Source organism: Phaethon aethereus, assembly GCF_964289735.1.
Source record: "Phaethon aethereus genome assembly, chromosome: 3".
In the NCBI taxonomy this organism is placed as follows: domain Eukaryota; kingdom Metazoa; phylum Chordata; class Aves; order Phaethontiformes; family Phaethontidae; genus Phaethon; species Phaethon aethereus.
Genome location: NC_138576.1, coordinates 75,469,343 through 75,494,093, shown reverse-complemented (window position 1 = coordinate 75,494,093; position 24,751 = coordinate 75,469,343). Strand labels below are relative to the sequence as shown.

The 24,751-nt window shown below is 39.7% G+C and overlaps 1 protein-coding gene across 2 annotated transcripts in view; it reads left to right on the top strand.

Annotated features, from left to right (window-relative positions):
- The window catches only part of GRM1 (glutamate metabotropic receptor 1), a gene marked incomplete at its 5' end in the record, with an annotated part of 184,815 nt that overhangs the window by 22,758 nt on the left and 137,306 nt on the right, over positions 1-24,751 (top strand). For both annotated transcript variants that reach the window (XM_081997276.1, XM_081997277.1), the window contains one exon: positions 15,115-15,364. In XM_081997276.1, coding sequence (XP_081853402.1) covers positions 15,115-15,364 — 250 coding nt within the window. The remainder of the gene's footprint in view (positions 1-15,114; positions 15,365-24,751) is intronic.

Sequence of the window (24,751 nt, the reverse complement as noted above, 5' to 3'; positions counted from 1 at the left end):
GACAAAACAATCTCCTTGCCTCTGTATAGACAGTGAGCACCCAAAGAATATATAGAGGAATGTTAGAACCAAGAAAGGCAAAAGACAAGTTTTGCTGATATTTATTACGATCTCCAAATTTAAACAACCTTCACCCCTTGGCCTTTCTCTGCATCAAGTTGCAACAGCAATTTTTAAAATGTCAAAAATATAAGCACTAGGTGTCTGTTTTTGCACTTTTGTATGCACATAACGCCTGATTCAATCAGTGAAATCCACATCCTTGGAGTAGATTTTGTCCCTCACTGTCATTTAGTGTGTTTTCCAACAGCATATAAATAGTCAGGTTATTAAAGCTGGAAATTGAGGTCTGCCTAAAGCATCTCCTTCTCATAATATTTTGATATGCATAACCATATGCTTTTCTGATTATATTAAAACTTGGACAGATGCATATGATAAGATTGTAGCTCCTTTGAAAATACCATAGTGATATGGGAGATGTTTTTAAGGATAAAACTAATCTTAGACACAAAATCTCATACCCATAAAATACAAAACTTAATCTAACTGTTGTTATGAAGTAAGGAGGACCATAGAAAAGTCTAACAAAAGTCCAAAAGATGTACATGTTCATACAAATCCTGTCCATGATTTTGAGGTTCCGTGTCGCCAAAGGTTTTGCAGGAATGAACTTGCTCAGAGTTGTGCCAGTAATTTCTGTCACCAGGCTGACATTTCAAGAGCGGCCTTCTGCATTTGTAGTCACCCTCCCAGATGCATCACACCCACCCTGTTGTGTGGGGCTGCAGTGACAGTGGAAGAGAGGCCATCACATTAACAGAATAGAGTCAGGGCCAGACAGTCCTTGGTGGGCACCTTTCGCTCCCTGTCCAGATGGGAGAGCAACAGCTTGGAGCGAGTTGCTTTGCATTGCTCATGGAAGTTGTGCGTGTTGCATACATGAGGGAGCTTCTTATCTCCTTATTCCTCTGGGTAAACATCCTAGAGGGGTTTGAGCTGAATCCATGAAAGAAATATGCTGAAATCTGTGACAAGAGTTTGTGTATGATTTTATTTACCACTAGCAGTCTTCTCTCCCTCCCTTCCCCATTGATATTTTGCCTTTGCAACCGGGAAGTCTTGAGCTGGATCCTGGTGGCACCAAAGGAAATGAGCAGTGGCTAATTTCAATATTACCTTCTGAGGCCCCAAACAGTTTCAAAGGAGATAGAGAAAAATTTGCATTCAGACCATATTTTGCACAAAAACACTGTTCGCTATTTATTGAACACATGGATGGTGAAAAATATAGCAGCCTTTTAGAAACAGAGAAATCCTGCTGATAATGAAACAGCTAAACACTTCTTGTGCAGTTGAATTCCCCTAGCATGCAACTGGGATTTGCCCAGTCGCCGAGCATCTCTGCTCTCTTGTAGTGCAGACTCACAGATGCCCTGAACTTCCCTGTTCCAAGCAGCTGTGGGTTTGTTTCTGTATACAACCACATACTTACAGAAACATCACTTGTTTAATCCAATCTACATAGCACCTAATAGAAGAGGGCACTTCAAAATAGCCTCTCTAAGGCAAATCTCATTTACTTAAAGCTGCTCTATAGGATCACCGCATCATGATCAACTTCTCCAATAGGCAAGTGCATGCAAACCACACAAACTATTCAGTTGCATGAAAAATCACGCTAAAAAAGAACATGTTTAAAATTAATAAAAGGGACATATTGGTGCCATCCAAAGTAGTATGGGTCTGGTATATCACTTAGTTATGCCCTAAGAAGAATCATTATCTTCTTTCTACAAAACCATGGGAATTGTCAACGTTTTCTATATTCTCTTGGTGAAATCTTGGTTCTGTACTAACAATCATCAAATGTAATTTAAATATCTTGCATACTATGAGAGGAGAGGGAGGTTATGTGGGACTTGTACAAAGGACTACCAGGTCTTCGCTCAAGTGCCGGAAGTGCTTTGTTGGAGAGAGAAAGAGTTTATGTGAGACCTCAGGGGTATACACGATTTGCAGTGACGTCTGCACTGCTGATTTGTTTCTCTAAGAAGACCTATTGCTCTTCTCCAGCTATTTAACAATTTTATGAACCTTTTATGAGCTTGCTGTCATAAATAGCCTTGCTCTTTTATTTTGTTCTTTTAACACTTGCCCACCTTAACACCTATGCTTAATACCAATTTGCGCTTCTGAAGCTTAATAGCAATACACAAATGAGAAAATGAACTTTTCAGCCCATCCACCAAAAAAAAAAAAAAAAAAAGAAAGAAAGGAAGAAATTAAATTGTCCAATATAAATAGAAACTGAAAATTTGTTTATTTTTGGATCTCACGTGTTTTGGTATCAGCATCAATTCAGTCGGTTGTATTTGGATTAGATAGGAGAAGCAGATGATATCTGGCCTGAAAACATTCTACGCGTCTGAAGGATTCAGTATCTTTTCACTGTCTGTTGCTTACATCTTGTCACAGAGCATTATGTTACTTCATTCCAGAGGCATGCCATTGATACCAGGTTATACAATGCCAAAATGGAATTTGTAGCGTCTTGTGCTTTCAGATCATACTCCCATGGTGCCTGGTCAGGACTTCAGGGACTGATTTTCTAACACTCCCCGTTACAGAAGTACATCTGTTGAACTGCTGTACTCTCCTTGGTCAAAAGTAGATCTTCTTGTTGCTGGAGAGGAATACATGGAGTATTTTAGTGCACAGATCAGATCTACCATACTCACTGTCACAAGATCAAGAGGCACCCATGTAGTCATTTATTGATTCAGCCAAGGCAGAAACATAGAAGACCCTGAAAAGCCCCATCACTCCTCTACACTCTTGTTGGAGACCCTCATCAAAAACGCTGGCACGCATGGGGCTGCCTGGTCTCACAGTACTGGAGCAACCGGACAGACTGGCTGAGGAGGCCCCTGTAACATTCTTGCCAAGAAGATCACTCCTGCACAGCTGTAGGTGGATTTTCCTTTGCTCCCACAGCTGTGAGATCAGAGTTAGCCATGTCGATGCTGCCCTTCGCCCGCTGTCAAGGCCAAAAACCTTGCGTCTACACTGCCAGCAAAGTGCCAAAGCCGAGGCTGGTAGGCCACCCAAACCTGCCTCGCAGTCTGCCATCTCACAGCCTGCTTTGACAGCGGTTAATTACAACGTTCTGGAGAGCTTGTGTGCGCCGAAGTGTATAGGCACAACTGTCTCGCCCTCAGCAGCTGCTGTATTTGGAGGTGCTCGATACATGCATGGCTGTGGTCTCTCTCCTCCTGTTTCCCACCTGCCACCCTGCCATCCAGGGTCACCCACCTCCCCGTGCCCTCCCTCTCCACCGCTTTCCCGCTCAACCTGAGTTCCCATGTCAGTAACCAGGCAGTGCCTGGCAGAGATGCCTGCCCCACCACCAGCTGCCTCTGGGAGCTAGGCAGCCCGGGCCCGGGGCGCTAGCTCCTGCCTTGCGGGGCCTGCAGCCCTGCTCTGCCCTGCCTGCAGGGCCTCTCGCCGGTGCCCTCTCCGCCTGCCCGCTTTCTCCGAGTGCTTTGGCTGTCACAGGTACAATTTGGGAAAAGATGAGGCGGTGGGAGGGAGCAAGCAGGGCTGTCCCCATCTTCCCCAGTGCTTGCAGGGGGCTGTGGTTAGTTCACGGGCCTTCAACAGAGGGCTGATCCTTTCCTCCAGCACGTCTTTCCAGGAGCATTTAGTTGAGGACCAAGCAGCTGAGGCAGTGCTGGGATGACCCATGTGGGTTCAGATTGTTTCGAGCTGGGGACAAGGGACTGCTGGGACCTTCTGGATGACGATACAGCTTGTAAGCACCAGACATAACTCCTCAGAAGCTGTCTGAAAGCCACAGGGCTGTGGGTGTGGACAAAGCAAAATTGCAATATCTGGGAAACAAAACAATCCTTTTGTCTTTCTCCATGAATTGTCTTTTCCCCTGTTTCTTAACCCAGCAAAGGGTCCTTCTTTTCTCTCTCCAACGAGCCGTTTTACAGAGCTGTGTAGCTGCATTGCATAAGCCTCCCCAAGGATGCACGATGCGTGAAGAACCGCATCAGGAGTGCTGCCAGGGCCTCTCACCCCTAAGGCCTCTCCTGTTTGGCCCGGAGAGCGCAGGAGGTGATCTGGGAGCGCTCCTGGGCACGGGTGCGGGAGGACTCGGGAGGTCCGAGGCATCGTTTCTGGGGTGCAGCCTGGCAAAGCCGTATGGACACAGAACCCCGCACTCCTCAGTCAGTGTGCAACACGCTGGCGGACGGAGTCCGTCGCTCCCGGCAGCCAAGGTCAGATAACAGCCGTTCTCTGTTTTGTGAAATAGTTTTGTGACAGTTTTGTTCTTTTTTTGGGCTTGGCTAACTCAATATCTGTGCTCAGTCCCAGTTTGTGCTTCTGTAGCTTAAAGGCAATTCAGAGGAGAGCAGATGAACTGTTCATTTTGCTCTTAATTCACAAGCAGTGTTCTTAAGTGCTCTATGATATCTCATGTTTTCAGGCTTATCACTTTGCCCTACTTGCATTTAGATAGTTTCTTCTATCTCAAGTCTGCTGTTCTAATGTTCAGTCTTTTATATTACCTCTGTGGGAGCTATGCAAAGTAAACTAATGATTAGTTCTTTGCTTGTGGTAATCCAGTTTTTACATTCATTTCCTGTATTAGCTCTGCCTGGATTCTCAGCATTAAGTCACCTTTTCATCCGCAGATACTACAGTAGCCTGTGCGGAAAGGCATTTCAAATGTTTCCGCAATCGGCAGCAGATAGGCCTTTTAACATTGTGTAATTCAAACATTTATATTGTGTTAATCCTTGAGGTAAGAACTCAATTGGAAATGCCGGCATGAATATCTCGCCTTAACTTTATCATTGGGAGAAACGTCCAAAATTAGGATTTGATTTAAGAAAAAAAAATATTTCTGTCAGTCTCAAATCCTCCAAACACTTGTTCTATATATTTAACTTCTCTGCTGTAAGTCTTTTAAAGCATCACTGTGAGTATTCAAGTCACCATCTGTGACAGTGTTTGCAGAACTGGGACTTCAGCTTAGGGGTGATTGGAAATATTTTGACTAAAAGCTTTTTGGAGGGGGGTTGTTACTGAAAAAAATATTTATAAAGTTATATTAAATCTTTTCTGAAAGTGTTGATTCTGTAAAAATGAAACACACCTGTTTAGATACATTTTATTTTTGCTTATGCATTCTAGTTCTCTTTTCCTAGGCCTTGTTCTTAAATTGTTAAAAATGTCTTTTTGCTTCTTATCTCTAGCTTTCAGACTCAGCATCTAAACATTTCTGGCTTGCTTGCTTTCTTCTTGTATAAATCCAAGAGGCAGAATTGTTTAATATGTCACTCCTGGTTTCTTCCATCTACGCTGATACAATTGATTACAGGTGATTGGTCATAATACTCAAAATCAAAAGTAGGCTGTGAGTGAGGGTAGACAGTTCAGATAATATTAGGAAATTATATTTATTTTCATCAAATTCTTTAATGGACATGCAAGGCAAAGCAGCCACTGTCTGTCTTAAACATGTTTAAATGAAAGTACAATTCTTTCTAAAACCACATAATTTTCTTCTGAATAATAAGATTACAATATCCAGGAATTTGATAAAGCATACATCAAAAAGTCTATCTATCTTCTCATTTGTAACAAAACGCAGAATTTTATTCCTTTTGATGAACAGTTTCTCTGGTAATGGATAAGCTATGTTTAGGTATAGTTTTTTAGATAGAAGACTAAGATTTTTTACTTAGATGTTATTCCAAACCTGATATAATTCACATCTAGAACTGTGGCTCACAGAAACAGAAAGCATTGGTCTCTAAAAATCATATATAATCCAAAATTACCCTAAAGGCCATGAACATTTAGCTTTGGGGTTATAGTTCAGGTCAGTAGCTTTTTGGATATTTGTTTCAATGATGCGTGTTAACAGACAGTAAGGAATAAAATTTAATAGTTCATTTGGTCCTTGTAAAAATTAATAAACATCTGATAGTGTAGCCACTGAAGTCAAGGACTTCAGTGGGAATAGTTCCAAACACTAACTTCTTTTTAATGAGAAAATGAGTAGAAAATACCCTTTAGAAAGTAATCTAATTTCTAACATACTTTCTAGATACCTCCTAGAGCCATTGATAATGTAGGTTATCAGGGAGTGTTCATAGTCTTGCTGACTCTTTATGGAATATCTTATGATGTTTGGCCCTCTAAGTCCCAGCCCACGAAAACATGATTTGTGAATATCAGCTAGGTTACATTCACAAAAATAAAAATAACTATGTTTAACTCTCAAAATTGTGGGGAAATGTCAGAGACTATGATTTCTTTGTGCCCTCAGATTCAGAAACCAGACAACCAGTAGAAATATCTTTTTAAATTTCCATTCAGGCTGTTATGTTCAAACCTTCATCCACAGCAGGGTACATGTGTGTATAATTTTTGCTTGCTCAAAGCTGGCATCAATGTTTTAAATCTTGTGCTTGAAATGTGAGCTAAACTAAATGCATAATTGCCAAAACATGAGCAGAACTGAGCATATACTTCAGTCCTTCATTTTGAAATGTCTGCTCATATTAAAAAAAAAAAAGAAAAGAGAATATCATTCTCCTACTTTGATGTCCCTTTTGGGCATTCTTTCTACAAGTATATAACATATAAAACAGTTTTACTAACTATAATATTCACAGTAAGCTTCAAAAAAACAGTAGAGATTATTCACAAGAGAGTGTTGAGGCTTATTCTTATGTTTACTTTCTCCAGTCTCATCAAGAAACAGAAAACATCTGTGACCTATTGTTCAACCAATGCTAATCAGCAGAACTAACCAACAGTAAATGTTAAGCATCACTAGATTATTTTTAATGCATTCTGAACAAAACTGGAAGGTACTCACTTATAAGTCATGAACAGAAAGGCTAAGTTCAGCAAGTAAATTTGTTACAAGTATGGTATATCATCCAGGGTTGGAACCAAAATAGCTCTATTAGAATATAAATAAATCTCTAAAGCTTCTTGTTAGACACATAACAAATAAGCACTGGGTGCAGTCTTTGAATACATTTAGAAAGAATGTATTGGCATAAGACCATATTTTGGCATTTCTCTTATTGGGGAAGTGCAATTTAGCACTAATATCCTCATTACTTCAGGACTGACTTCACCTGTGCTTGTATTTCTGACAAGAATATCAGTTAGCATTTCAAGATGATGCACCTGCCTCATTCAGGATGAAGGCTTACATGTAACTACTACCCAGCAGCAGATTTTTACTTTACTGAGGTTTCCTTTACTGAGGTAACATATCACTATGGTGAGCTGTAACCTAGCATTCACTAAAATCATGCAACATTTCTTATCTGAAATAGAATTTCATCTCTCTGAAAACTTGTACTATCATAGGAATACTGTATTGTTTTATGGCTATAACAATCATCTAACTCCACCCTTTTATCTTCTGTTTTTATTTTCTCCCTTGCTGTGGTGTGTTGACCCTGGCTGGACACCAGGTGCCCACCAAAGTCCCTCTATCACTCCCCTCCTCAGCTGGGCTGGAGAGGGAAAAAATAATAGAAGGCTGATGGGTTGAGATAAGGCCAGGGAGAGATCATTTAGCAATTACCATCATGGACTAAACAGACTTAACTTGGGAAAATTAGTTTAACTTATTACCAATCAAATCAGAGTAGGATTTAAACTTTAAAACACCTTCACCCCACCCCTCCCTTCTTCCCAGGCTCAGCTTCGCACCTGATTTCTCTAACTCCTCCCCCTGAGCAGTACAGAGGCATGGGAAAAGGAGGTTGTGGTCAGTTTGTCACATGTTTCTGCTGCTCCTTCCTCCTCAGGGGGAGGACTTCTCACACTCTTCCCCTGCTCCAGTGTGGGGTCCCTCCCATGGGACACAGTCCTCCACAAACTTCTCCAACATAAGCCTTTTGCACAGGCTGCAGTTTTTCATGAACTGCTCCAGCCTGGGTCCCTTCCATAGGTGCCGTCCTTCAGGAACAGACTGCTCCAGTGTGAATCCCCGATGGGGTCACAAGTCCTGCCAGCAGACCTGCTCCAGCCTTGGCTCCTCTCTTGATGGGGCCACAGGTCCTGTCAGAAGCCTGCTCCAGCCACAGCCTTCTTTGGGTGCATCTGCTTGCTTCAGTGTGGGGTCCTCCTCAGGCTGCAGGTGGGTATCTCCTTCATGGGTGGAGCAGATGCTCCATTGTGGAGCTCCATGGGTTGCAGGGGCACAGCCTGCCTCACCATCATCTTTACCACAGGCTGTAGGAGAATCTCTGCTCTGTAGCCTGGAGTATCTCCTCCCCTTCCTTCTTCACTGAACTTGGTGTCTGTAGGGTTGTTCTTCTCACATATTCTCACTCCTCTCTTTAGCTGCAGTTGCTGTCCCACTTTTTTCCCCTGCTTCTTCATTGTGTTACCCCAGAGACGCTACCACTGTTGCTGATGAGCTCAGCCTTGGCCCGCAGCAGGTCCATGTTGGAGCAAGCTGGCACTGGCTATATCAGACATAGGGGAGGCTTCCAGCAGCTTCTCACAGAAGTCATCCCGTAGACCCTCCCTGCTACTGCAGTCTTGCCATGCAAACCCAGTTCACTTGTACTCAGTTTTACTTGACTTTATAAACCAGAAAGACTAGTCTGGTCTCAAGAGCTCACTTTTTGCCTTTCTAGAAGGACTTTAAGTTCTTAAGAAAATAGGCTGTAAGCATAGATGGCAGAGGTCTGTAGTGTACCAGCATTGACTCCATTCATTTAACATGTCTTTCTGGCTTTTGTCAGGCTAAAGTTGCTTTGAAATTTGTGGTGAACCCAGAAAACTTTGTTAAGGTAGTTTAAAACAATACAGATTGTATACACTGTTATTTCAGTTTCTAATAATGAGTTGCCATCTCCAAACTAGTGAGGTCTCCACCCAACACAAAATCTCTTTAGCACTGTCAAAGAAAAAAAAAAAACAGGGAAATGCTGACTTCCACAGAGCCATGAGTTGGCCTGGGAGGCAAGCTGCTGGTGGTAAGGAGGTCTGTGATACCTACAGCTGGTAGCAGGTTAAAAACAAGTTTAGAACCAAGGAGCTGGGTGGCTGGACCTGATCTGAGTGACTGGGAGCTACGGGCAATCCAGGTGGTCTCCAGGAGAGGAATACCTGTAGTGAGTATCTGTGACGTTCAACCTGTATTAAACTGTCCTCAGGGTCAATGTTGGAAGGACTTATTTCTTTCTTTAAATCCATTGTACTTGGAGAAATTAAAATAGCTACTTCAGCGTTCTTTATAAAGCATTTTTTTTGGTGCTCATTTTTCTGCAAACTACTTGGAATAGAATAAGTTTTCCTTTTACGCTTTGAAGTTAGACTGGAATTTTAGATCTAGTGAAGTTTTTTCTTTTGGTATTTTCTCCACTGTTTTGTCCTGACTGATATCAGAACTAGAGTCCACATCCATGCAGAATTCTTCTCACTGTAAAGTGGACAGTCCTTTAGGGTTTGTGAAGTGCTGTCAAAGCTTAACTTGCCTAACTTGCTTTGGAGTTGTCCCTTAAAAACACCTGAGGTGAGGTACAGTCAGTGAAGAAAGAAAATGATGTTGAGAGAGCTATTTTAACTCTGAGAAGAAACTGTATTGTAAAGGGCTTTAGGTGGCAAAGCCAACATTAAGTGGTGAGGATTCACTGAAAAAGGAAACACAAAACCTATTTGGAATAACTGATAAAAAGCAGATCCTCTTGACATCGTTGTGATTTAACCTTGAAAAATACATTCTTGGGAAACATGTAAGCATTTGATCTTTGCCTGCTCCATAGTGACAGAGAAGGCTGGCAGAGGAGGGATGGTGTAAGTTCAATGGTCCTGGAAGTTGTGTGCCAACAGAGATGATTTCTATGACTGTAGTATTTATGTTTGGGATATACCAAAATAACACACATGGGCAGATCCATTTCTACAACTTTTCATTTTTTTGTCAGTCTGCTGCATTCAGGGAATAAATGTAGACTTTGGCTTTTCTTTTTAACTCTCCCAATCAAATGGATGTAAGTGGTTAAATTATTACAGTTTAGAAAGTGATTGCGTGTCATTTGAGACACATTAACTGATGATGTATGTGTTCCCAACCTGTTACTAATATACTAGTTTAAATCTGACGGTCGAACTTTTTAATTTTAGTTTGCAATGGGCTAGGAGTATGCACATGATTATTTAATATGGTTCAATTTATAAGAAACACATTAAAACAAAATAAATCAATCATTTTCTTAACTGACCCTATTCAAAGATGCCCTTGTGGCATAGGGAATCACAGGATGTTGTAGGAGAGAACACTGGCAGTCTTTTTTGTCTTTTTTTTTGCTGTTTACTTGTTCAAAACCTTCCAGTCTTCCCAGACTTGTACTTGACAACTGTACAGTTACTGTAATATTCAATATTACCACTAGTTTTTACAAATTAGTTATTGTAACATGTGAGGAAGTAACTTAATAATCAGATCATGTCCTCGCTCTACTCTTCCCAAATGATCTGCCTTTGCAGTAGAGAAGCTTTTGAGTAGTTATTCCTTGCTGTTATCTCATGCAGTCGTCTTGTTCTCCTCTTATTTTTTCTCTGACAAAAAGCAGTTAATTAGCTGAGTAAAAGAGATGTTTTATAGTGAATCAGTACTGAACACTGAAACAAGCTTCATACCTCCAGCAATGTATCTGCAAGCCTGTGAGAGGTGGACAAACAAATCATAATGTTGATAGATGAAAGAAGAGGACAGAGTTTCTCATCTTGTTATTTGTGAAAAGGGGGACCTTCCTGCAATATGACTTCCCTCTCTAGTTCTCTGCAGTGAAGCTAGATTTTGTGGTTGTCGTATTGGTGCACTTCCTTCGCTATGTGTTTGCAGGGTGTATGGTTTTTGTTTTCACTTTTCATCTAGATTATGGTTACTGCTGCTGTTTAGAGGAATAAATGCAACAAATAAGGCCCTAATGGCAAGGAATAGGTGACCTCACCTGAAGGTATTGCTCATGGCCCAGGTAGGTGAAGTATCTCTTGCTCCCTGCCTTTTGTTGTTTAAGTGCATTGGAGCATTCTTCCAGGCACAGTCCTCTGCTCTGGGTTTTTGTTGTTATTGTAGGTGTGTCTCTAAAGGGATCTCTAAAAAGTAGTCAATATTTCCTACTGACACTGAAAGCAGAGTGAGAGAGAACAGTTTCAGTCTTCCTCTTCGGCTTTATGGTTTTCTTTCTCTTTAAGATTTTTTTTAAAACCAGTGCTAGCCTGTATTTCAAGGGGATGTTCTCTGCAGCACAAATATGAACAGTTTACATTTCCTTATGCTGCCCCACAAATAATCCCTATCTTTGAATGAGATCAGACATCGATTTATGTGGGGGACACTGCTTTAGTTATAAGCCCCCTGAAAACACAGCATTTTCTGTCATGTGGCTTGGGAAGACCCACACAGCCACTCTGTGCATCCCTCAAGAAGACAGTCTCCAGGATTCTCATAAGCATCTGATTGCTGAGGCTACATTTCTGCTCCATTGCATAAATGAAAAATAAATGGTTCCCTTGACAAAGAGAATGGCGGTAAATTTGCCAAACAGCTGTAATAAAAAGCAGAGTATAAACCTTTTAGATGGAGCTCATAGGTTCTGTTCCCCACACTGCTCAAGTGTTAATACAAGCAAATAGTGTTACTTCTAGTGTAGCTGTGACATGAATATAATACTGTCTCATAGCAGCAGTTTATGAGGCTAAATTTTTGGTACTTTCTTCTTTTGTTTGTATTCTGTTGATCAAGATAATGTCTTTGCTTTTTACTACAGCATCTTAACGTTTTTGTTAAGATATTTAAGGCATGGAACACATGGAGTGAGAATAATTCCCACTACATGTAGCTCTCACCAGCAGCTTCAGATATGCGTATCCCTCTCAGGAATGGCCTTATCCAGGATTTTTAGAGTGGTAAAGCAAAGCTGTCTTTGGCACTGAGAGAAGTGTCATGAAAATCCTCATAGTAAAATTGCAGCCATGATAGTATTAGAATTTACCTTTACACTGCTTGAAGCATACAAGGAAAATATCTGGTTCTCTGGGTAGGGTACAAGTTGAACAGAGTGAAAAGAAAAAAAATGTTAAAAATTAGCAAGGTATGGTGGGGCTCAATGTATGTTACTGGCTCACTTAGTTTTGGGTGCAAGTCAGAATGAAAATCAGTTGTTTGTAGCTGCACAATAATAAATACTTTGGCTTTTCACAGCTGATTCTGGTAACAAAAGGCAGTTGCAGATAAGATTGGATCTTTTCTTCAATGGCTCTTTGAAAGGAAAAGTAGTTCTCAGCCCACTGCCCTGTTGTAACTCTTCACTGACTACCATCTCGCACAGATTTCATTACGTTTCCCCTCTCAGCTGTTGCATGGTTGTGGATTGAAATGGATGCACCCAGCAAGCTTGTACAGATGGATATGTTCTTGGCTGTTGTGCAGAATTAATTAGTGTTTTCTGTTCTATATATGCCCTTACATTGTGCTTACCCCAGTAGCTGAGTGCATTGAACAATGTTATCTCACATCTGTCACATGTTCATTTTCTCCCTGATCCTTTCCCCTGGAGGTGTGCAGCACACTGTCTTGCTTTGGGAGCCGAGCAGGCAGACTTTGTGAGGACCTCCCAGGTCATCAAGTCTTGTCTCTGGCTGTTGCAGACATCTACATTATATAACGCTCTTGTGAGCTGAGCAAGCGCCAGTCTAGTATCAGATTTCTTTCTTTGTGCTGCTCTTCGCAATCTGTTCCACTACTTTCATATAAGGGTTAGAAAGCTTTCATTTTTACCTTCAGATTGTTTCTGCCTTGTTTTTTGCCTATTTGACCTTGTGTCAGTGTTGTTGTTGATCTTAATTAGCTTTTCCCCTTCTGGGTTCTTTATCACCCTTACTGGATTTATAGGCAGCAATCTTACTTCCTCTTAGCCTATATATTGGTAGGCTGTTGTACTGTTAGTACAGGTGTGACTATGTTTGAGGTAATTGTTATTTCATCAAAATTAAAGCTGGGAAAAATCATTCCAAGTGGATTTAATTTTTCATTTTTGAAATCATTAACTTGAATTACACAGCAGAGTTAGTGCTGTAGTGATGTATGAGAAAATCCTACCTTAATATTTAGGCAGGAAACTTACTACATTTATTATCTAATATGCATTGCCTAAACAGCTAAGAAAATTCAGTTTAATCCCCTGGCTCACCTTAGGTAACGCTTTAAGAATACTCCTACTGGTTTCAAATGAGTCTGTGTTGCATAAATTTCCACATGAAGTTGGAAAACTAATTTCCTTCCAAAGCATAAGGTGCTTGCTAATGGCAAGTCAGCAACAAGGCTGTCCTTCTTCAGTCTGGGACCTGAGGCAAGTCATAACAGCAGTATGGCTCAAACTGCCTAGCCTCAGGTCCTTGGTGACTGCAGGTTATTGCCTATAAATATTTGGAAATGTCTCCACCTGTGTCCTTTTCAGCATATGACAAGCCCTATATGAGGCCACACCATTTAACCAAGTACAGGGTCATGGGACAGGGCTGCAGTGTTGAGCCCACAGTGGGGGCTGCTTGGTGGTGTGTTCCCACTGGGCACAGCTCTTCCTCTCCCTTCCCTGCAGCCATGCAGGGCTGTGGCATCGCTCCTGCTCTGGAGTATGTCTGGCCCACAGACAAAAAAGCAGACTGACCTGATTGCTGTATCTGGCATCGAGTCACAGACCGAAAAAGAGGCCATTCAGCTGTGCTGCAAATTTGTGAGAAACTAGGGCAGTTCAGTGCAAAAGGCTGAGGAACTTGAGTTTTGTGTTTGACACCAGACCTGGCAGGTTTGGCTGCATCCTAATATGACTATAACTGTCATAGCATGTTTGCGTAGTGTGTCTGGTGGCAAATGATCCACATTTCTCGAAAAATGCACTTATTTCTACTGGATTTATAAGGAATGCCTGAACTGTCTCTTGATGAATTTTCTCTCTGGTGGCTACACCTTTTGTGTTGTTGTGATTATTTTTTTTTTGTGGAGGAATTTATGCTGATTCAGAAGTCTTCCTCTTTGCAATTTGCTATTTCAAACTATCACTGCAAAGAGGGAAGATGGACCTCTTCAGTCACCCCTTGCTTGTCTAGAAGTGATCAGCATTTCTGATGTTACTCCCTCAATAAATTAAGCAAATATTATGGATGTGGATAGCATAAAATTAATGCATCTCTTTTTGAACCTTTTCTTGTTACTGTTGATAGATTATTTTTTTGTAATCCATCTGTTTCTCTTGCCTGATTGATGTTCATCACAAATCCTGTGCTCATGGCAGGCATAAAATATTCAAAGAAAACTTGAGATTTCACCTGTCTCCATAGCTGAAGGCAGTTTGAGTTCTGTAAAGCTGTTGATTTGGCTTCCTAAATGTATAAATATAAAAGTGAAGAGGATTTGAGAATCAGCTTTGATATTGTCTGGACCACAAAGTTAAAGTATTTCTACATTAAGAAGAGTTATTTCTGAAGTTCTTACAGATAGGAAGTCTCCTATTCCAAGAGAAACATCAAGCTTAGATTTTAACTGTCATGAACACTGGTCAGTCAAATTAGAGTAAGTGGCTTTCAAAATGCTACCAGATCAGTGTGTTTTCAACTTACATCCATCTTTCATTCACTTTTATGAATGTGGACTGCATGTGGTACACAACAGCTTGAAAGGAAATCCTTTTTTCTCTTTACTGTGATTTTTTTTTTTTGTCCTGGAGTAGCACAACTGTGCCATTTTTCCATAGAAATGTTAATAAAACTTTATTCTTACTGTCTGAGCTTTTCCAACTATCCATCCTTTGTTTGCCTGTAACATCCACTGGTATATCAATCTAAGAAACTTTCAGTCTCCAGGTCAGTTAAGACCTACTGATACATGTTGCTCCACTGAAGCCTGCGTACGTTCACTTTGGTGGATCTCCTTTGCTCTTCCTTCTGCTGATGCTAGTTGACTTTTTTTTTGAGGAAAACTACCCCTTTCCCATCACAGTCCCCCTTAATTGGTTAAATGGGTGATATAATACAGATCTTTTTTTTAAACAGGAAATTATGGGGAAAGTGGAATGGAAGCCTTCAAAGAGCTGGCTGCCCAAGAGGGTCTCTGCATTGCTCACTCTGACAAGATCTACAGCAACGCTGGGGAAAAGAGCTTTGATCGCCTGCTCCGCAAGCTGCGAGAAAGGTTACCCAAGGCTAGAGTGGTGGTTTGCTTCTGCGAGGGAATGACAGTGAGGGGGATCCTCATAGCCATGAGGCGCCTGGGAGTGCTTGGGGAGTTCCTGCTAATTGGAAGGTAAGGCTCCGAGTGTGATTTCTCTGCCTGTCCTCTCACTCTCATCTTACAGGCAGTCCTTTAATTTCAGAACTGTGTAACTCAGGCTACCCCTAATTTCCATATTTGTCTAATGAATGGAAAGAAGTGGCAAGATGGTAGAGCAGATCTCAGGAAGGGGACATGAAGATGTATGCCAACTCAATTGGTGGTCTTAACTTTTGCAGAAGTAAACTCTTTCATATGGATATGAGACATTAGTGCTTTTGTGCTTTTACACACTCTAGGGTAATGTTTCATACACAGATTTTTCGAACCAAAGTAGAGACTGCAGACTTCTGCTTTCAGAGTGTGATCTGGAAGTGTGATGTGACAAAATTTCATGTGTTTCACTAAAGATGTCTCCTGATAATCTGAAACCCCAAATTATTGAATGGTTTTGATTACTTGTACTTTTTTCCGGTCTTATGATTACAACCAGGCGTTCTCAGTTGTACACTTTGTTTTGATCTTTGCTGTTGAAAGCTAGGGCACCAATATAATGCAAACTTGTTTGTTTTTTAAAACATCAAACTTGCTGATGAACAAGTCAGTATGTATGTGTGTTTTTATATTACTAGAGTAACAGCGCAGATCTCTATTGGACAGGGAAAGGCTGTCTTTATCAAAATGAGAATGGCTGCTTTTTTCTTCTAGAGTTTATCTTTGTAGATATTCACTGAAATATGGTCATTTTAGTTCTATCACATGTAGTCTATCCAGCTTCCATTTTTGCGTTAGCTCTTATTTTGAGATTCTTTGATTTTTCACCTTGATTTTTGCAAGGTCTTTATGTCTGGTTTTATGTTTCAATGAACCTTGCTTAAATGATGAGGACTGACATTTTCTGTCTTCTCTGTTAGATTGATAATGTAATTTTTACTCCTTCTATTTATTCTTTGTTTCTTCTCTATTTTTTAAACACCATTCCTACAAGGCCTTTGGCAGTTGTCTCCATACCTATTTAGCTTCTGTTGCCTTTTTATTCCATTGTCATTCTGACCTGTCAGGCTTCTTTTTGTCCCTTTCTTTCCCTAAAGTCTTTGTGTCTGTCATTGTCATGACTGGTATGTTCTCCTTTAGCTCTGTGCTATAATATTGGTCTTTCCCTGACCATATTGCTCCTCAAAACCCACAATTATGATTTTTATAAATCAGATAGCTAATCTGTCATAAGTTATCATCTGAAAGCATCAATGGTTTGTTGTTTATTTTTATTATGGTCTTCGATTGCAATCTATTTGGAGCAGAGACTATATCTCTAGAAGTGTGTGTAGATAAGATGTAGCACATTTGGAAACCATAAGCATTAAAATGAAACAGAGTAAGGTGGTATTGAAAATGGTATTATGTTCTAGATTTGTGCATGTGCTTTTCATCTGCATCATTCAATATGCATCATTTGAAATGAATAATGGAATGTTTCAAGACTGACATGTTTTAAGTATGTTTTTTGGTGAACAGAAGAAACTAACTATAATAAAATTAGTCTGGGTGATAGCATCCTTGGTCTTTTTGTAAATGCCTTGCAGCGTTAGGCAATGCTGTGCTTTCTTCATGTGTTGTTGTCACTCTATAGTGGTGTCTTATTGTTCACTGGATTTTGGTGCTCTCTTGACACTGTCCATACAGAGAGCCAAAGGAAATCAGTCCTCTACATTAAGCACCAAAACTTGGTACATTGGTGGTACAAACATTAGCTTCCTGTTAGGTGATTTACTTCATCCCCTACTCTGTGGATATGTGGAACATTTCAGCTTGAAATTTTGACTAAAGCCTTTACCAAGCATTATGTTACTCTATTTTGTTCAATTATTTGTCTCAGAATCTGCCCAATAGCATTGCTCCATACTTTTTGTCAGAAATTCTCACCTATTAAATGCTAATAATGGAACTCATTTGGAAATCACAGTGAGTTTTTCAGATAGGTTTTCACGTACTCTTATGCTGGTAACTGAGTATGGGAGTCTGTTTTAGGGCTGGGTGGGCTGTTCCAATTGTAAAATAGGCTGGCTATTGCTTGTGCCCAACAGCTGGTTGAAATAAAAAACACTAGAGGGCTTGCACATGTTTTGTATATGCTTTCAGAACTGAAAGAAAATACATTTTCTTTGAATTGTCCTAATTGAGTGATTTTAAAAAACGGCAAATCTAGCAAACTTATTCACAAGTAAGTTGCAGCAAAACTGCAGTGCTATGAATTTGGTCATCTATATACAAACAGGAACTGAGGCATGCATTAACGCTGCTCTGACATGCTGTTTAGTCATTTTTATTCAAGTAGTCATTTTTATTCAAGTACCCAGCTAAGCGAAATACCAAAAGTCTTTTAAGAACATTCTTTTAATTGAGGGAAGTGGGAGTGAAAGTGAAATCAAGATTTTTTTGCAATAATGAGCTAAACAAAGTCTTTAATTTACCCACAGGTTTATTATCAGCCACACTGTATCAACTCTACTCTGCTCTGACTCACTGTAGGAAGGAAGCCTTTATAAAGGGCCACCTGGCTAAATAGCTTTCTTCCTGCTCTGTCTTCAATATTGCTGTTGATCAAAGTAGAGAGGCACAGCTTAGCTTAACTAAATTCAAGGTATCAGAAAGAGAACTGGGAACTAAATTTGACTTCAGTTTAATCTGGGAATAATACTTTGGGAATTCTAGGGGATTACACTGAGCCAGGACTGGGTTGTCAGATACTGGGGACCTTTCTGGGATGGGCTGACTCTTCTCAGGCATGGAGGTAGCACTCTATTTGTGCCGTATCTAAGCAAGTGTTCCCAAATTGAGATTGGAGATCTAACTAGCTGTTCAGTCTTTGCTGCTGGAAGTGGGAGACTGTTGTATTAGTGAGAAGAAAGGGAATTCCCATTTCTGAATCTGGAGGGAAGATGGGATTAATACAGGACAGGAGAAGAGGTTACAATCCTACCTGTGGGAGAATGGCAGATGATTCTGAAATTGATACAGTGTCCAAATGTAGTGGAGAGTCCAGTAAGAAAATTTATTAAGCTATGAAATTAAGAATGATAAGGCTTTAAAAAATGGCTGATAAAGGAAAAGAAGGCAAAAATTGATCATGGCTTTGTATAAAAACAATTATTGGAATAGTATTGGAGTAACCAAAGGTAATAATTACAATAAGAAAATCAACAGTATTCTTAAGAGAACTCAGGTGATAGCTCTTTTAGCAGAAATTAGTTTTGATGTGAAGGGACTATGTAGAAAGATACCCAACATCATGTGTCTAATCATGTTTATGCAGGCCACTGGGTTTAATATTACTTAATAAGAATCAGTTAGGTTTTGTGATAATCTTGCAAGATGGATTAATCTCTTGTGTATCTCCTGGGATGATGCATCAAGACCAGGCATCTCTGTGGGTAATGCAAAGCAAATGAAAGATGCAAACAAAATCCCCGATTTTAGGAGTTACTCTGAGATCATTGGAGATGAGAGCTTATGTAAGTAGTTGGAAATGAAAATGCTCTTTTGCAATTTGACTGTCTCTCCAACTCCTACACATAATTGTTTGTGTAAACATATGAGGAACTTTGAGAAGGAAGGGATATTTTAGTGCACATGCTGTTTTTTAATATAACACTTGGTAACGGACTATGTACAGCTTTACTTCCACAGGCTTTCCAATGTTTTATGGTCTCCATGAATATAGCTCTATGGGCTGTTGTAGAACTGTGAATTTTAACTGTTGGTAGGGTGACTTCTCCTGAAAGTTTGGACATTTGGCAGTGAAGATATGGTTGTATTCTCTGCTGTGAACCCTGTGCATGACAGAGGGAAAGGTAGTTCTTATTCTATATCTAATAAAACCCTTTTAGTGTAGGGTGACAGAGCTTTCAGGATACAGTGTGATGAAATTTTTCCTGACTACCTTCCCTTCACAAGTTAATATTAATAATGGTGTTTTTTGTGTTTAACTTCACACTTTTTAAATATTGACAAGGCATTGTCAATGTAAACCTTTGGTCCTATTTGACATTTTTTGATATACAGAACCTTATTTCATCCAGGTGTAAGAGTAAGCAACTTGTTGGTGAGGTGACAGAGAAACATGCCCTGATGTAGTCAATCCCTGGGTGGCAGGGTGTGTGGGAGGATTTGGGAACATGCCTACGACAATTATTCCAAAGCCTGGGATTTTATGCCTGAACAGGCATGTAATCCCATTGAGTTAGTGCACCATTTGACAGAAGAGTGCCTTGCCTACCTGAATAAGACCTACCAGGTCCTAGCACTGTGACTACTGAGACTCTGTTCAGCTCCATCAGAGCAGAGAATGGAGGGCCTCTACATCTGAGGATGCCATGGTTAAGACAGGGACCCAAACCCTAACTACAGTAATTGCCCCAGTTGTCAAAAAGAAAAACTGGAAGCAGAAATTGACAGGTACATAGCATCAATTAGTAAGGGAGGAGGAAGAATCTGATCAGGAAGCTTGTCCTTCGGCAAGGAAACAGAAGAAGGTGACAGAAGTCGCTCTATAGGCAGAGATTACCTGGTCCCTGAGTTAACTTTGAGATATGCAGAAAGATTGTGTCTGCCAGCCGGGCGAACAGATTGCTGCCTGGTTGCTCAGATGCTGGGATAGTGAGGCTGACAGGAATTAGAAGGGAAAGAAGCCCAATAAGTTGCTAGGGATCAGAGAATAGACAAAGAAATCAGAAAAGAGGCAACAATCCACAGCCTCTGGACATGGCTCCTGTTGAGTGTGAAGGCGAGGTATCTCCTCAGGGATTATCTTGTAAATTAATGAGGAAAGTAGTCCACCACCGAGACAGGTGTTGTTTTAATTTGTGTCTTTGTTTCTCATTATCCAAATCTATTTTAATTTAATTGAATTAATTTGGCCCAAATTGAGTCTCTTTTGCCTGTGAGGGTAGCTATTAAACAACCTCCCTGTTTTTATTTTGATCCATGAGATTTTTCATCCTATTTTCTACCCCTGTCCTGTTGGGTGGGGAGAGTTGGCAAGCGGCTGGGCAGGCATTTGGCTGCTGACCAAGGCTAACCCACCACAGATGACATAGGTTGCACTGCCAACAGCATGATGACGGGCATTTCTCTTTTTCTTTCATGCAGTTCTGACATCACAAGTAACAGAAAGTATCACAAATATCACCTTCCATATCTGACTAAAAAGGTTCCCTGCCTATTCGTTACAGATGAGTTGATGGTGCCAGTGGCTCATATGTTACTTACAAAGTGACTGAGAATATTCTGCTGCTAGACTGGTATGTTTTTCATAAAGATGACGACCATCTAAGGGTGTTCCTTTTCTTTTAAATTAGACTAGCTGAAAGAAAGATGCTGTACTTCAACACTGTGTCTTCATTTATGATGGGGGCTGTCCCATCTTTGTGAAAAATCAATGAGAAATGTCCACATTCTCCCAAAGAAGCTGAAGTGCTTTGCTGGGACAATGTGTTTAACTTCATTTCCAAAAAAATATGATTAGCTGTTTTTTTAGTACATAAGAGATTAAAAAGAAATCAGTAAGAGCCAACAGTATGTTGTCAACTGGGGGGAAAAACATGCCTTGTGATAGCCTAGATTATCTAGGGTAGGTTTGGACCTTGTAAATGTGGCAAAAGTAGTAGATATTACAGTGTTGCTTATGATAGTGTTTTACGCCAACTTGCTATGAGTGGAAATGTTGTGTTAAGAAAACTGGTAGTAATCCAGCATTGCCAAATAGATATGATAGAATCCAAACCACTAGCATACCATGTGCTGTTTTTCAGTGAGGGTGGTCTGAGTGAGAAAGCTCATAGTGGTTCAAAAGCCTAAAGTAAAACACAAGTAGCATGTTGACAAACAGACAGATAGTCATTTAAGCAGCAAAAGGTTTACTTTTCATGCTGTTTACAGCAAGAGGACGACTGTTCTATCTATCTGGTGCATCCATGGCCAAAGATGCTCAGAATGACTCTTACTAATGTGTCTGTTGCTGTTGATACTCCAAGTTAGTGGAAGACTATGTATTTAAAGAAATATTTTGATGTAATCAGAGGTTTAGCTGGGTTTGGATTCAAATTGCTGATTAAAATTCAGGTAGATTCCCTGAAATGCTGAAATCATTAATGATCAATGTTCAAATACTTTCAAAGTCTAACCAAAGTTGGCAGTTAGGCAAAGTATTGTCAATGAAGATAGCCCCACCTGGCAACATCAGCCCATTTCCTGAACATTATCAAGGTTGGTATTAGGATCCATTGCTGATTTTAAAGTCTGGAACCTCAGCACATGTCAGACTCTACAAATTTGTATTCCTTATTAATTCATGGTTCAATCTGTAGTTGCAGTCTACCACCTGGTAACTGTGGTGAGAATTTATAATCGGTGTGGATGAAAACAGCATTACATGATACAAAACAACTATGAACAAACATGGTTTGCTTACCCTCTAACCTAAAATATCATCAATCCGTATTAAAGTGTCAATTAAATAGGCATCTGTTACAGCACAATTACTTTTGTTTTGAGTTTCTCTGTAGTTTGCATTTAGAGCTCAATAATAGACATTCTATGGCTGTTGTGTGTTGATAGTGGTGATGAATTAGCTCTAAGGTTAAGGTTTACTTAGTTGGGATTTTAGAGAGCATTTCCATGCTACTGTTAACAACAGGGATGATGTTCCCTTATTCAAAGACAAGAAAATACAGGAAATGTATCTATTGTTTTTGATGGTAAAATGGGATTTAAATATTATAATGGGCAAATTTATCCCCCCTCCCCCCCTTCTCCCTTCTGTGTGATATGAGCTAAACTAGGTGTTGAATATAATCAAACCTATCTGTCTTGTATGGGCATCCGGTATTTGCTTCAAAAGCATGTATTAACCCTTAGACATTTGTCTGGAATTTCACTTATTCTCATTTTACTTAATGATTTTAATGAGGATGAGATTTTCAAAAGTTATAGGTGAGATATTGGTGCTTTTGTAAATGTTAGTCAATTTTATAAAAAGCACTCTCTTTTTTTTTGGTAATTCAAAATGAGATAGTTTCTGCTTTGTGCAACAAAAATAAGTATAAAATAGTAAATTTCATCCACGGTCTCTCTATTATCGTTATTTATTCACAGAAGACTTTAACATAGAATTTCTTGTGGTGCTTGCTAACATGAATCCACTTTAGAGGAAACATGTATGAGACTATGTTCCAGCAGTCCATATATATTCCTACCTCAGATTGTCCAAGAGAGATCTCATACTGACAGACATGAAATACCTGGTCTCCAATATCTCCATATCCCTATGTCACAATCTTCTTTCTGCGTCAATTTTCCCATATGATCTTTAGAATTGTCTGTCCGTAAGAATACATGCCTATGTATCCAAAGACTTTCTGAAAGCATTGTTTGTAGAAATATGAGATTGTAGGCCACCCAGGTGTGAAATGGTATGTTTAAACTGTACTTGAGTGCTTGCAGACTGCCTGTGGTAAGAAATAATTCACATAAGATAATATTTAGACTAGATGCAGCTTTAAGTATCTTTTGTTCTTGGAAAATTCTTTGATTTCTATACAGGAATTTGAAAGAAAAACAATTTCCAGGCTATTATTCAGAAGAACAGATGTCTTTGTATGGCTTGTTAATATAAACATTACAAAAAGTAAATACAACACTTTACCAAAACCTGAATACACCTGTAAGACTAATTAAAGTGGAAGCAGTATTGATTACTAAAATACAAATCTATAAGTTAGGATATTTTAATAAAATAAATACTTAAACAGCTTTTTTAAGTGGTATGAAAGGTTGCTGATTTAACAAAAGGGACATGTGAAAACCTGTTTGAAGGCAACACATACTTTTTAATGGTACTCATTAATGTACATTTTTCATAAATGTTGGTTGTATTGAGGGGGGGAAAAGGGAATGGGATTTTCCTGCATCTGATTATCAAGTCAAAGTGATGCTATCTTTCACTTGCTTAAGTCACTGGAATAGGAGAGGAGACAAAAACATGCATCCGAGTATCTTGGAGGGCAACAAAAACGTGAAGCTTAAACCTCATAATGGTAAAACTTGTGGGGGGAAAAAAACTCTTACCTCTGGATTTCTGGTAAAAACGTAAGGTGTTTTATGCCTCTTGCTTAGCAAAAGAAAACTGAGACCTGGTTCAGTGTTTCCAAATTGCCTTGGCATGGATTCTGTGGGGTGAGTTATTTAAGCTAGTAACGTCCAGCAAAACGCAAATAATGAACAACCTTGGTGGAAATAATTTACCTTTAAATTTTCTGCAAAGTCTTCCAACACTGAAAAAGTGTAACAGTTCAATGTCTGCGTGTTGTCTATGAATTAATATGGACATCAGAATAATTCATAGGGCTATGTGTCATTGATGGATTTTTTATTAGGCAGTATATGTTTTATCATGCCTCTGCAGAAACCAGTAGCTGGATGGCTGCTGCTCACCTGGAAGAATACACTGTATTTTTGTGTGAATGAATCATACTGAATGATGCTACTTTGAGGATCTTTGCATAATTTTCTTAAGCCCAGGTGTATTTCAGGCATGTCTGTGTGAGGCTGGGATTCTTTATAAATGGTTAGGAAGCTCAGCAATTTACATTTCTACTGACAACATAATAATACTCTGAACTTTGGAATTTCTGCAGTTTACTTCTGGTGCTTTTCTATCCTCAAATAGAAATGTAACTTGATGCAGTTCTAGTAAAAACATGAGCAAAACACTCCCTCAAAATATAAAGCCTCATAATGTTATTTCAGGTGTAATTTCTTAATTCTAGATAGCAAATTAATCACCTATTTTTTCAAGAAAAACAGAAGTGAACCTGACACCTGAAAGGTGAACCTTTCCTGGAATACTTTACTCATTTTATTATTATTTACAAATAATTATACCAAGACTTGGCAGGAAACATGAATATAAAATAGTTTTTCCCTCTCCAATATGGAAATACGTAATATCACTGTTAATAACAGTTCCTGTCCTTGGATCACTAGAAAATGTTACTATTGGGGTAAGGTATTGACTGAAGGTAATCAGAGTTGCCTGAGCTGTGTTCATACAAACGACACATGTTTTGACAGGTACAAGCATGTCAAGGAAAAAAAGAGATTTAGGTTGCAATTTAAACACCTTTCTGCTGAATCCTGGAAAGCAGTGACTGAAAAGCTTTAGAGCTCCTGCGAAAAATCAGCTGGCAGAGTTTTCAGTGCAGCAGTTTACTGCTTGTTAAAGCCTTTGGCTCATTGACCAGAGCAGGGTATGATGTTGTGGGGAATTACCACATATTTCCATATACTACCTGATTTTCATTCATTTTTCTCTTTCATAAACGTCCTCAACCTAATGGCCTTGCTGGAGAAGGCCTTGGTACC